General features: G+C 41.2%; 2 protein-coding genes across 3 annotated transcripts; both read left to right on the top strand.

Annotated features, from left to right (window-relative positions):
- The first annotated feature begins 3,904 nt into the window (after positions 1-3,904).
- Positions 3,905-8,870, top strand: vsig8b (V-set and immunoglobulin domain containing 8b). Of its 2 annotated transcripts, XM_031849566.1 has the most exons (8): positions 3,905-4,032; positions 4,375-4,454; positions 5,874-6,043; positions 6,229-6,430; positions 6,680-6,832; positions 6,935-7,057; positions 7,257-7,395; positions 7,498-8,868. In XM_031849566.1, exons 2-8 carry the CDS (start codon positions 4,382-4,384, stop codon positions 7,751-7,753), a joined length of 1,116 nt encoding a protein of 371 aa, XP_031705426.1. In that variant the 5' UTR covers positions 3,905-4,032; positions 4,375-4,381; the 3' UTR covers positions 7,754-8,868. The 2 variants fall into 2 exon arrangements, with proteins under 2 accessions (XP_031705426.1, XP_031705425.1); XM_031849565.1 differs by lacking the exon at positions 3,905-4,032 and having other exon boundaries at positions 4,054-4,454; positions 7,498-8,870.
- A 2,383-nt stretch (positions 8,871-11,253) lies between these two features.
- On the top strand, positions 11,254-12,231 carry tas2r202 (taste receptor, type 2, member 202). The gene has a single exon (XM_031849371.1). It carries the CDS (start codon positions 11,254-11,256, stop codon positions 12,229-12,231), a length of 978 nt encoding a protein of 325 aa, XP_031705231.1.
- Positions 12,232-14,417: the final 2,186 nt, after the last annotated feature.

The raw sequence follows: 14,417 nt of genomic DNA, 5'->3' as shown, positions 1-14,417 counted from the left end.
GTGTGTGTGTGTGTGTGTGTGTGTGTGTGTGTGTGTGTGTGTGTGTGTGTGTGTGTGTGTGTGTGAGAGAGAGTGATTGAGGGGGAGAGAGAAGTTTTAGACCTTCAGAGTATTATGTGAGGTCAATATGAGATGTCTTCTGGCTTGCCCTTGCTTCTTAACAGGCTAGTTTATGGTTTGCAGTTTGATATAAAGTCAAAGTCAGGATCAGGCTCGGGTTAATAATAAGTTGAATCGGTTCTAATCAATATTTTTATATTAACAATGGCTCAAACGATGTGAAAGGTTGCCCGTGCCCCATGTTGTATAATAGCAGGAGTGCTTATGTAAAAGCTGTGTGAGAGTGCTTTTGCAAGAGTGTCATGTTTTTATTACTGCCCAGAATTATTCATTACTGCCTGACTACGACAAAGTCAAGTTCACTAATATGTGGCTGTGACAGACAACAAGGACGAACAGCATCAAAAGAATGCAAATTCTATTCCACAAACTATTGTTAGTGTTTTGATGATAATTGCCGTCACTCTATGAATTATTATGTTGCCTTTAAGCATGGCCAAGCATGTACGCAAATGCATTCAACTGAGTTTCAATCTGCAGGAATAATTTTCTCCAAATGACTGTCTTGTGTGTGTGTGTTTTTTTTTTTTTTATTGACTGACGATACAGATAATAAAGCATAACATTGTGCTCATTTTCATCACCAGTCTTTTTCCATAACACAGTTGGTGAACAAGGCTGTTTTTCCAAGAATATTTCTCCTAATTTGTTTTTTTTTTTAATAGAAAAGTCAGCATTGATTTACATCATTATATCATAATTCCCTCAATGTGTGTGGGGAAATATGAGCTATCATGGAAGCAGAGAGGGGAGAGAGATCTGAAGTTCTTTTTCAGAGAGTACAGTTTTCTATCCCACTCCTGCAAGCAAGGCTTAAGGGACCGTTAGTCTCCATGGACTCTCTCTGTGTGCCAGACTTCACTGGGTTTAGCACAAGAAGCACAACTTATTGGATTACGGGGTCCACTGTCTATGCTCCTACTGCTGGAGGCTGTGTATGTGCGGGGGTATAAGTGGGTGGGCAGCTTGTGAACCGAGGGTGGGATGGAGTAGTAAATACACGATAAATTCCCATTTACTTTCCTATTTTACATGCAGAATTTCTCATAGAGCCCTGCCTTTTCATGTTTAGAGGTTAGAAGTTGAAACAGGCCCGCGGAGCGGCCTACTGTAAATGAAGCAGGACCGTCAAGGCTTTTCTTGTTTCATGTGAGTTTACCACAGGAAGTGTTTTGTCTGCATGGGCAGGATAAGGTTTTGACACGCACACTTGTTTAGATGGACTCTCTGCTGATCATAATTGTCCATATGCGGACAGAGATTCACAGTGGAAGTAATTTACGGGAACAAAAACACTATTTATGTCCTTGGTGCCTATTTGATGCAGCTCACTCTTCTCAGATTTCAGCTTAGGTTGGTTAGTTGGTTAGTGGGATGTTGTGTTTTCAGGCTTATTTGCCCTCATCTAGGTATTATTTTATATCGTCTTTCAATGCTGTGGATGCAAAAAACTAAATCATGATAATACTGTTTCTTGCTGCAATAGTTTCACAATCATTAACACTAGAGAATGAAAGCATACTGTAGTAGGCAACCACTGGGATTTTGTCCAGCATCATTCAAACAGGCTTTTATGGTAACTGTGCCCTTTCCTTAGTGGGTTACTTACGGAGAAAATAATCAAAGAGACTGGGAGGAATCCTTGCATTTGCCTCTTTATTATTTATTCCCCTGGCATGGCACATTGAAAACATACACAGTGGGAGCAGCTGAAAATGCATTCTGATTGGAGAGAGGAAGTAATCACACCAGTTTCACAGTAAACCAACACAACACCTCTAACTGGATGATGACAGGCAAGGCGGTGCTACTGTACTCTATTGTAGGGTGTAACCATCCAGGCTGCAGAGCATGTTCATGATGGGCAGGACATCTGTGAATAACAACTGATTGTTGTTAAGGAGACAAAAAAAATCAATTTCACTGTCAGAGTGGACATTTAATTGCAGAGATTCAGGGGGTCGTGAATATAGTGTGCGGCCCAGAAGGTGCTGGCTAAATTTCACTCACGTAGCTCTTTGAGGGGCTGAGTGACTGCCTCCCTCTGCCAGAAGCGCCATCCTTGTCCCAGTGGTGTTCCACCTTAAAAAGATGAATATATGTGCCCAACCGGCTGCCTGACATTGACACACCATGACTCACGCTGCCGTGCTATTTCAGTACGGCTGCTGGCAAGCCTTTCTGTAGCCTCAACCCCTCCCTGCTTTGGTCATTTGTGTGCCTCCTCTGCTCGGCTGTTTACTTGTAATTTGGACATCTGTCAAAGTGGTTTGTTTGCTACCCCGTGGTGTGATTGGGGTACCTTTGCCAAATCTGGGAAGATGGATGGGGTTAGATTCGAATCTTGGCTGCAAAGACAAGGCAGGAGTTTGGCTACCTCTCATCAAGCAAGTTTTGTGGGATAATTAAGAAAGCATTGGATGTCAAAAAGGCTGCTCTGGCACAGGGGTCACAAGCGTATTCATCGTGCTCCTGCGGTCTTCATGGTGGTCTTGTGTCCCAGTACTGTCTCTTTGGTCTTGCCTTGTCCTGTCACACAGTCTGTTCAGCGCGGTGCTCCGGTGCCAGAACCTTGTCTTAAACCACGGGGGGAACAAGTGGGGCAATTAACCACCTGCTGGTAAAGCAGCTAACCGCATAGCTTCACACACACCCTGACATTTGCAGGATCACTCATGAACACATTTTGTCCAGATTCATAGATGTAATGTCACTCATTCACGCTGCATGAAGCCCATATCCAGCTTGCAAACACACAGGGTGCTGCTTTCAAATTGACTCTCTGATCACGTTTCATCAAGAGCATTACTAATTTGTTCATCTCTTTAATGAACACTAATTAATTATTGGCAGGATTGCATTAACCCAGCAGTTCGGTTTCCTAACGGCAAATGGCATGCTCCATGCTCACATCACCTACTGTACACTCTCACGTAATCAATACCGAATCATTTCACTGCTCCATCCAACTTCCCTGGCAGTCACCTTGGGTCACCTGCCACAGTGAGGTTTTGTACTGTAAAACAGATGATATCTGGAACTCCAATTACAAACTCTCAATTTCACCAAATCATTCATAGCTGAAAGAAATTGTGACACTTTAGGCTGGTTTGTATGGCTCAAACTATTTGTGATTTCTGTGACGAGCTTAATCATCTAATAAAGATTTTGTTTACTGGCTGATTAGTGACGCAGTTGCACTGCAGTTTGCAGCTCAGTCACCATCTCGGCAATGACGTACAAATCAACACACGGGTCATTGTGTACTGCCTGTCAGTGAGTGTGGTTTCACAGGTGTGTGAGGATGGTGTGTCAGGGAAGGGTAAGAGGAAATAGAGCAGCCCATTAAAGAAGTTACATTGCTGTTCAACCACCAAAGCACAACTACATACCAAATATTTTTTTGGGAAAATCAATTTCACAAAATCCAAACTACATTACAGCATACAGAAATCAAATTATATTGACACACAGGAAGTCATGATATGCATCATTATGTAATGACAGATGACAGATATGTTTATCATCAAAAAATGCAGCGCAGCAAAATAGTTGTTGAACAGCTCTACACTGGCAGGTAATAATTAACCTCTGTCATAAACTACTGCACATGAGCCTGTGATTAGAAGACAAATCCAAAACAGATGTTCTATTTCCTTTTTGTTTTAAATGCTGTTAAACATTTCCAACTTACAAAAAACAGAAAACATAAAAGAAAACATACTTGGAGGAGGTCCTAAATGTTCCAGACTCTGGGAGTGGCCAACAGATGTACTATGGACAGAGAGGGTGTGTGCATATGTCCATAGTTACTGCTACTGAGTTTCACCTGAGAACAAAATAAGCCAGCTCAACCAGTACTGAAGCACTGCCAGGTTTCCAAGGACATTTGGATTATTCCCAAACTTTAAGGTATGTCAGAGCTTATTTATTTGTCTCTATTTGGTTTTCTTGGTAGTGTGTACTTCAGAACGAAACAGTTCTTATCTCTGCTTGTTTTACATTGGTATTCACAAGTGTTCTAGACCGCAGCTGCTCTAAGAAAGGGAAACTAATTGAGAGAAGTAAGACTTCCACTCCAACGTGCATGTTAGATTTCAGACAAACAGCTGTGTTAGAGGGGTAGATGACAGTAGAGATCTTTTCCCCTCCATGGAATAAATTGAAAGACAAAATAAAAACATTCAACGGTAGTGGACAATCACTGCAAATACATTCTCGAAATTCTTCACTTCATGTTGCACTTGCTTTCAGGTTCATAATGGAGCCTGTATTCACAAGCACGAGGCTAAAGGCGGCTGTGCTGTTTTTGCTCACTATTCGGCTGACGACAGGTGAGTCTAATTTTACATCTCAGGAATGTGTTTGAGGTTTCAGATAAGTAAGGCCAAAGCAAATACACTGATGGCCCTTTTTATGAGAAAGCTTATGTATTCTGATCATAGAGAGCAAAATTTATATGATCACTTACAGAACTGGTGTTTTTAGTGTCTGGGCTGTGACTATACACTAGCCAGTCTGGCTTCTCTCAGCTGATGGTACGGCAGTAATACCACTGAGTGAATTGCATTGCAGACAATCAATGAACTGTGTACATATAATGTGGGTGGCTGACTGGTACCCTGCATTACATTCATAGCTCTTTCTTATACTCCTGTCAAACTGGTGCTTGTTAAGAAAGGCACAGAGACGTCATCGTCCCCAGTGAAGGAATTACTCTTGGGCTTCATTTTATTTTGATACACAAACAACATAAAAGCAGAAGTTAAATGAAATGCATGCAGCAGAGTGAAAATGTACATATAGAACACATGCAATACTCCTACCACGTATAGGCCCAAGAGAAGGTGTCTATTTGGATATTTGAAGCTCTTTGTGTCAAGTTTAGTGACTGCCTCTCCACATGGAAAACACATCTTCCATAGATCCCATCATTTTGCCCAAGAGGGCTTTGGCAGTATAAAGAGTTCACTGACTAATTTGAGATTTTTTCAGAATCCCTTCGTGACATTTTCCATTTACATGCTTTTATAAATACCTCTGACGTACTTTGCTTTGTGGCATTGAAGTGTTTTCAGAGAGTTGGATTTTATTGGTCTCAAAAGAGAGGCTGGTTTGATTTATCAACGTGGTCCATTAAGACATTTAGTGAAGGTTAATTACCTAGATGGGGAAATGGTGAAAAGAAATTTGCTCCAGATGTCTGAGAAGTTGAATGACAGCATTATCAAGATAAATCGCTTGGATCTGTTGAAACACGCCGCCATGTAATAACAATTAGCTTTGAGTTCTTTTTATAAACACCAAGCTATCAGCAATAATTCAAATCTACGATGGCCGTAAACGGTGAGAAGCAGGGTGTTTCAACCCAGAAACCGCTTTTAACTGCCACTTGTCAAGTACGTTTTTCCAGTAGGTTCAGTTTGAATCATCATTTACCCATATATTTCTGACAACTAATGAGCCTCAGGAGTTTAAATTAATACACAACTAATTTTCACAAAAGTACCACTTTTTCTTTTTATTCCGGCTCCAAATCCAATTAAGTTTGACTTAAGAGGCCAATTAGTCTCAGATCAGCACCTACTCCACTCTGAGACTGTTTACAAGCACAAGCCCAGAGCTTGAAACCATTTAGTTGGAAAAATATACATGCAGTTGAGACAGAGAATGTTTTCTGTCTCTTGGCTTGGGTAGAACACTATGAAAATTGGAGGGAGACAAATCTGACGTGACTTTTTCTGATCCATCAGATGTGACGGAGGCAATGGAGGTGACGTCCTCAGGGCCACAGACCATTCAAAAGGCCCAGGGGGAGACAGTAACCCTGGGATGCACCTTCACCCCCGGCCCCCATGACACGGGAGAGCTGGACGTTGAGTGGTCCAACGTCAGACCAGACATGACGCAGAAAGACCAACTGGTGTGTATTTGAAGACAGAGAGGGATGTTGTTGTAAAACCTGTCTGGGAGGTTGGACAAAATACTACAGCAGAGAATTCATTAAACATGCAAGAGTGGGAGTTATCTCTTTACCTTTGAGCTCTGTTAGTGGGAAAACCTGCTTTTGAAGATGTGTCATCACTCAAACCCATCTTTGCATCTCAGATCTTATCCTATAGAGGGGGCGAGATGCACCACTACGGCGACCCCGGGGTCTCCAAAAGGCTCAACTTCGTAGCGGACCCCAAGCAGGGAGATGCTTCCATCTTTCTCTCTAATGTGAGGCTCGCAGACAAAGCCACCTACCAGTGTAAAGTCAAGAAGGTGCCGGGTGTCGACATGAGAAAAGTCACTCTGGTGGTGATGGGTGAGGAGGATTTTTCTCTTAACCTGTTTTACCTGTTTTCGTTTTCTCTGCCCTCCCATTCTTCTTTTCAAATGTTCATTCATATGGAATGCGGAGGCTCTCTCTAGTTTCTCTTTATGTCTCAGTCAGTGATCACACCTTACCTCACCTCTGTAGCCATACCTCAGATTTTTCTCCTCTTTCTCACCTCTAATCCTCCCACGATAAACTAAAGCATTGATGTGTTCATTTATTTTTGTCTTTCACTAGTTCCTCCGTCAATGCCAAAGTGTTGGGTTGAAGGCAAAGAGGAGAAAGGTGGCCCAGTGTCCCTCCGCTGCAAATCCTCTGTGGGATCCACTCCTCTCAGTTACACATGGTCGAGAGAGAGCGGAGGTGCACTACCATCCACTGCCACCCAAGGTAAGGAAACATGTTATCAGACGAAAATGCTTTTCTGTATTGCATTCATGATGCTGTCTTTGTATAATATAATTGTACTGAATGCTCTCTTCTTTCATTAAGACCGACATACTGGGGAGCTTTTGATAAAGAACCATACAGACAACAACATTGGAAGTTACGTGTGTGAGGTGGAAAATGCCGTAGGCAAAGGACAGTGTAAATATGCACTGCATGCATACAACCGTAAGTCATCGTCTAACTTTACTCCTAATTAGGCCTACTTACTCTTCCATCCTGAAGGCCGCCTTTTTCCTACTGCATGCTTTCCAGTATTTGCTGCTGTCTTTCCTGCAAGTCGTAAAATGACATGACAGCCTCTTGTTGAAGCTGGAATAACAAAGGCGGAGAGCATGTTCTGAAAGCACCATGTCCTCTTTTGCAGCTACCAATAAGGCGGGTGTCATAGCTGGGGCAGTGATAGGTGCTCTCTTGCTGCTGCTCCTCCTCCTGTTTCTCATCTGGCTCCTGATCTGCTGCTGCCATAAGCGTCGCTATGAGAAAGAGGTCCAAAACGAATTAAGGTACTGTACCAGAGCTGGAAACAATTTGAAACATCCATGAATTAGTCTGAAATATGAAGTTCATCTGAGGGAGACCTGTGAACTGGTGACTTGTTTCCTCAGGGAGGATGCCCAGGCCCCGGAGAGCAGACCCACCAGCAGACCCACCAGCAGAGCCTCCAGTTTGCGCTCAGTGTTGGCGTACCGCACCCACCCCGGGGTGCACTACAGCTCTGTGAGGAAAAACCTGCCCAGTGTCAGTGAATCAGGCCCCAGTCCCATCTTCAATGGCGAGAGTAACGGCAGATCACAGCCAACTGCTGCAGGGCAAGGCCGTGGTTCCCTCAAATACGACCAAAAATTTGGATACCCTGTGTAACTATAAACCAAAAGCCTGATAGACTTTTTTATTTTTAGTAAAAAACAATGCATTCTGAAGAGGGACGTTTTATTTTAAGTAAAAAATATGAAATTGTAAAGAACTCAATGTATAGTATGTATATGACAAAAAAGTGCAATTCAATATATTTAATTGGAGAATGATGGGGGTATAATTGAATCTTAGGGGTGAGCTCTTGTACAAACAAAAATGTCCAACTGGTTGACTTTCAAAATGGACTAGCTGCACTGTTATTATTGTTACACTAATTTAGCTAAAACTGTATGTAAAATGTATATATCTATATAAATATCAAAAGACTATTTTTACTTTTTTCAAACAATGTATTACTTTTTTTAAATATATGGATAATAAAACATGTTTAACTGAGACGTTGATGAGGAGAGTACCATCTAAAGCTCATCTTTTATTGCTTTATGATATCTGGGCTGGCACAGCATAATGGAACATTTGAAACACATTTTCCACTCCCAGAATGTAACCATCTCTTGAAAAAAAAAAATGTGATGTGATTATGTCAAATCAAATAATCTATATGTCCAGAGGTTCAAATACAGTTTAATTAACGACTTAATTGGGAGTGCATTGAAAATGAAGATGGTGCAAAACTAGGAGTTTAAATACTTGGTGTATGAACATGGTCAGAGAAACATTCTGTGTGTTTTCACAGATTAGAGACCGATTATTTTCAGGGTCCTTTCTTTGGTTGTGGATAACAAAAATCATCCAGAATACCATGTTGACAATTTTACATGAGTCTGGATCTTTTGGTTTATCAAAGCTGCCTTTCTTAGCCAGAAGAATAATATGATTGCTTGTTTGTATGCATAACTTATGTCCGCTCAAGGGCCTCTCATGGTTAGGTTCTAACTTACATGGAGACAGAATATATGGCATTTAATTTTATATTAAAAATAGGATTTTTTTTTCGTTTAAACACTACAATGTATTAAATTATTAACTGCGGGACTCACTTTGCTAAAAATTGTGCAATTAAAGCTACTTTACAAAAATACTCTTGAGGTTTACTTTTCAACACAAGCTTATGAAAACCTTGGTAGACAGTGGGGACTATGCACCAACATCACTCGCAGACTGTTTAACAATGATGAAAGTGTGGAAACATTGTGGAGCACAAAGTCGAACAACGTTTCACCAGGAACACAGTAAGATTATGAATGCAGCTATTGCCTCAGTGCATGCTGGGACGGTTGTTAACACACCTACCACATGTAACCACAATCACATGATCAGCACTCAGCCAATCATAATAATGCTGCTCACGGTTTCAACTTTTCAAAATAAGAGTGCACTGCTGCCCCAGATAACTTCATCCAGGATTTTTCAAATCAATCCTCAAACTGCTTTCAAGGAACCAAAGTAACTGGATGAGAATAAACAGGATTAATTTAGCCTGATATGTGCTTGTTAGCCTGACTTATTTAAACTACATTTAAAGAACAGGGCCATGGGCTGTTATAAATATAGATTCAAACTATGTGCTGCTCATGAATCAGACTGTGAAGTTAATTTAGCCTCCAATCCTCTTATGTGCATTTGCCTCCTGGAATTGTTTTCATTTGCAGAACAAAGCGCAGCAAAATTGCATTTGATGTGTTGTAAGTTTCTCCCCCATGTTTGGCTCAGCAGTCAGTAAACTAGTTGTTACTCAAACAGATAGTAGTTGGAGCGCTAAGCTGCAGCCACACTCCGGAGAATCCGGAGTCAGCACTCTCATTTTCAGACAAGCTTCCCTCTCTTTTAGATTAACTTTTCTTGAGAAGTTGACTAGCAGCTCCCACAGCAAAAACACACACATACACAAACACTCAAAACGTGTTTACATATGAGCCTTTGCAGTGTTTGACTTTGTCACTTGTTGCTTCACATGGAGACAAAGTGAAAACTGTTGACTTTTGTATGCACATTTCCATGTCTTCATCTTTCTGATTACATCATTTAAATTAGTAAAGAAATGCATATCCTTGAGAAGAATTAGTTCCCTTTTTATGTGCGTACACAAGTGTGTGCTTTGATCCATGCATGAACTGGGGAAATAGATACAATAATTTATTTCAAATACTTGTCTGGCAACCTCACTTAGAAACCAGATAATCTCTTCTTTTAGTTATAAGTTTCTTAGAGGGCTTCTCAGTGTTGGCAGAGTAATTATTTTTTTGAAAGCAAAGACTCCCACAGCAGAGTGTTCTTTTACTTATTCAAAGAGTGTATGCATGAAAATGAGCTTTTTATGCTTTTGTACAAAAAGGCAACGTGTGTCTTTGAAATTTGTCTTTGGATCGTCTTGGATTGTTTGGTATGAAAATAACTATTTATTATAATATAAGCGTAGCTAAGTTAAGGTGTTATTCAGAAAGAAAAACATGGCAGAGGACCTTGGTCAGTATTAAATACTAATGCAATTAAGATAAAACAAGCAAACAAAAATATAAATGAAATATAAACATTATTATTTAAGTCAATGTCTTGTTAAAGTCTTTCTACAAACTACGTTGATATGGTGGCGCATTAGAAAGACGCCTGAAGGTGATTCACAAGTGATTTGTTTTTCTTATCAGGTAAATAGGTGTGTGCGTGTGTATGTGTGTGTGTGTGTGTGTATGTGTGGGTGTGTGTGTGTGTGGTTTGGTGTTTGTAAAGAAGTGGCAGAGCCGCAGGATTAACCATTTGCATGCGGAGTCCGGTAGAGTGTGGTCTGTGGATTGGCTGAGCTGTCATGCTGCGCTGATTGATATACAGTAAACTCCCCGGATATTCATAATGAGCACATATCCTGAACACCCCGTGTCAATGCAAATACACCGCCACCACTATCTGTGGTCGTAACTGATGCAAATCATATGCTTATATATAATCCCAGTCAAGGAACACGTAAATCCAAAGATTTCACCTTGCTGAGAGCATCGTGCAGACAACTTCAGGCTAGGGATAAACAAAACAAAACAAAGGATTCTTCTACTGCAGCCAAAGATATTGAGTCAGACAATATATTGTGATGACTAGCAGGTACAGAGAGTGTACGCAGAAAACTTGAGTAGGATTCAGAGCGATGAAAAGCCTCGTCCAACCCATGGGAGCTTCGTTTGAGGTAAAATGGATGTTTCTTAAACCCTAATTGCTCTAAGCTTCTTACCTCAACTGCAATTTACTTCGATTTGCATATGGCCGTCCAAATTGTATATTTTATATATGTTCTCAATCATAATAGAGATTAAGAATCAAGATTTTAATTGAGCATATTTGGATATTTTGTATGTATTTCAGAAACTAAATGTGTAACTCTTTTCCCCAGGCCACACCACCAATGTGAAATGAAGAATCCTCTGGTTTGGAGTGTGTGTGTGTAATTATTTGTCTTCTTGTCATCTGTTTGAACAAAGCAAAAAGACTTCAGAGCCCCTGTGGAATAAGTTATTCTCATAAAGATTGCAGATGTGTTTTGCTTAAAGATCATCACTATGTATGGGGTGAATAAATCGTCCCTCTGGGTAATGACAGGTCTCTTGGCCATCACAACCATCTTCTTTAATGTCTACATCTTCTTGAAGAGTCTGTGGAACTACAGGCAAAAAAAGAAGTGGAGTCCCAGTGAAACCATCATCCTGGCTCTGTCGTTGTCCAGCGTGGCTCACCAGCTGGTCTGTTACTTCTGGATGACCATGGATGAGGTGGACAGTAAGTGCCGCATGGCCGAGATGCCCTACACTGTCATGCTGCTGTTCGTCTACAGCCTCAAGTTCACCATCATGTGGGACACTAGCTTTCTCACTTTTTACTACAGCACTAAGCTGGTGAACACACCCAATCACTGCTACACACAGATCCAGGCTGCCATCCTCAGACACGTGAGCTTAGCTGTGTTTCTCATCCCTCTGTTTGGCTTGGGCACCTGCATGCCGATGCTAGTGGTCTTTCAGCCTGAAAACTTCACCAGCGCAAACAAAGACTGTGGGGTTTTAATGCCCAACACCCCCTCTGGCAAGGCCTACGAAGTTGTGTATCTGCTCCTCGCTGATGTGCTGCCAGGGCTGCTCATGATGAAATGCTGCATCTCCATCTCCGTCCACCTGGCAATCCATCTCCGCCACATGAAAGCCGCCACCAACGGAGCTCACAGCCCAAAGCTGGGCTCTCAGATGAGGGTGATCAAGATGGCTTTATCTCTAGTGGCCGTCTTCATCCTCTTCCTCGTGATAGACCTGTACGTCAACTACCAGATATCGGTGAACCACGAGAACATCATCACGCTCACGTTCTTCTTCACGTCCATCTACACGACAGTCACCGCCATGGTGCTGATCTACGGAAAAAAGACTTTCTGGAAAGCTCTGATACACGACTTTAACATTGGCCTGGATGAATATCCGTGTTTGTCTTGTCTGAAGGTGCCTGAACAAAAGGCCGAACCCAGCTCTACTGAAAAAGGTAAAACCTGAGAAGCCAATTTGTGCTGAAATCAATTGGTCATTGTCTGAACTTATTCTTTTATCTTTTGTGGTAGCACTTACAGAATTGACTAATGTCCTACTTAATCACTATCAATTACAATGTCTTACATCAATAATGTATTTTAGCTGTGTTAGCCTTGTTAGAGAAGCAGGTAAGAGCAGTTCAAGTGATGCACAGATCACAGCGGCCAGGTAACCATGCTTTCCATCCAAATCACACGCTCATCAGACTGTATCTGTGAATATTAATATTTCAGTAGAACAAATAATGGTCGGGTCTGTAAACTAGATCCCCAAGCGTGGTTGCCTGAACATGATGTAACTCTGCACCCATCTAAAAATGTTAAAAAATATATGCGAGTACAGAGCATATTAATAAAACAAGAAAGCATACACAGCCTGAGTTCTTTCTTTTTTTTCATCACAGAGGTTTTTAGAGTTTTTCCTGTGCCAGGTTGCAGATCGTTTAAACTGCGCACAGGGACAACAGGAGCCTGCTTATGACTGGAAGGTTGCCAGTCCAAACTCCTGCAACAGTTTCGAGAGAAAACAAATAAACTTGACAGGGAAAAGCACTTATGATCGTCAACTTCTCTTGTGTATCTGTTCATTGGTCCTCAACAGAAGTGTGCACGTCTGTCCTCGACAGCTGCCAGGTGTGATTGTGTCTAACTGCAACTGTGTGTGTGTGTGTGTGTGGGTGTGAAGCATGGGCGTTCCTGAAAAGTACACTCGTGCCCAGCAAACCTACCCTTTTGTAAATAGGGTTTAAAAAAAGGCAGCAGACCTCTTCACAATGCTCCATTGGTTCACGCCCCCTGGCATCACCAATTGAGGTTCAAAGCAGAGATACAATAGTGCAGCTAATCCCGCTCCACACAGAAGATTGGGATGCCTCCAACAGTTGAATGCCAAAATAAGAAAGTGCACATCTTCCTTTGATGCGGGGGAGTTGTACCAAGGCCTTGGCTTCAAGCTCTCTCTGTTGGAGGCACTTGGGTTGGCATGACAGGGGCATAAATAGTACAGTATGATAACATACTAGCCAATATGGATGCAATAATGTAACACAATACAATCATATTATTCTCTATCTGTATACTTGCTCAGGAAATGGCAGTGGAAAAAGTATTTACATCCTTTTTTTAAAGGGAACATATTACGCTTGTATTCAGGTTCATACCCGTACTTTTGTTTTCTACTAGAATTTTTGAAAAACACATTTTCTCATACTGTCTGTCTAGTGCCTGTCTCTTTAAGCCCTCCTCCTGAAAAGTGCAGTCTGCTCTGATTAGCATGTGAGAAAAATATGGTGCACCTTTGAGTAAGTAGTTCTTAAGCGGTGGGGGGAAATACTCAATTGGCGGGAGCTATATTCTAATGAGCCTGCATGTGACTTAAGAAAATGTGTCACATCTGAATGGCTTGTTGAATCACAAGTTTGATCTATAGGCAGCCCACAAAAACTGACTGGGTTTCGTATTTTTCAGTATGTTGGTTAGTAGGCACTCCAGATATCCAAATATGTCTACACAAGCACTTTTCCTTTATGTAAAAGTACAAATAAAACTGTAAAAAGTCCTGCATTCAAAATCTTAAAAAGCACAGAGATATTATCAGCTGAATGAGCTTACAGTATCAGGTACTCATTCTGCAGAAAATGCCTTCCCTATGACTGACATATAATTGTGCAGTATATGACATTATTGGATTGTCAATACTGTTGCATTCATGTATAAGCATCATTTTACTGTTGTAGCAGGCCGAGGTGCAATTTGCGAGTTTAACTAGCTCCACCTACACAGTAGCTAACTACACAGTAAGGTAGTAGAGTTCAAAGCGTCATGAAATAAATCTGACCTCTTTGGGCCGCAAACAATTATTCAAATTAAACCATGTGAGGATTTTGGAGGGGAAATGTCTCTTTGGTGGAACTGCTAACTACTCAAACACATCTGACTGATTATAAGGTTGGGAACCACTGAGTTAATATCCAACAGTGCATTTAATTTGATAGCATTAGGTTTTTTAATGTAAAATCTAAAAAGTCACTATAGCTGTTGTTATAGCTGATACATATAGTAAGTATATTTCCTCCTGACTTGCAGTGGAGTATACAACAGCACAGAATTGAAGTACATGAACCTCAAAATTCTAAAATTATTTTTATGAAT

The sequence above is a fragment of the Anarrhichthys ocellatus genome, unplaced genomic scaffold, assembly GCF_004355925.1.
Source record: "Anarrhichthys ocellatus isolate YVR2014 unplaced genomic scaffold, GSC_Weel_1.0 scaffold9, whole genome shotgun sequence".
Lineage (NCBI taxonomy): Eukaryota > Metazoa > Chordata > Actinopteri > Perciformes > Anarhichadidae > Anarrhichthys > Anarrhichthys ocellatus.
The sequence above is the reverse complement of the archived record's forward strand: the minus strand, read 5'-3'. Positions and strand labels throughout refer to the sequence as shown.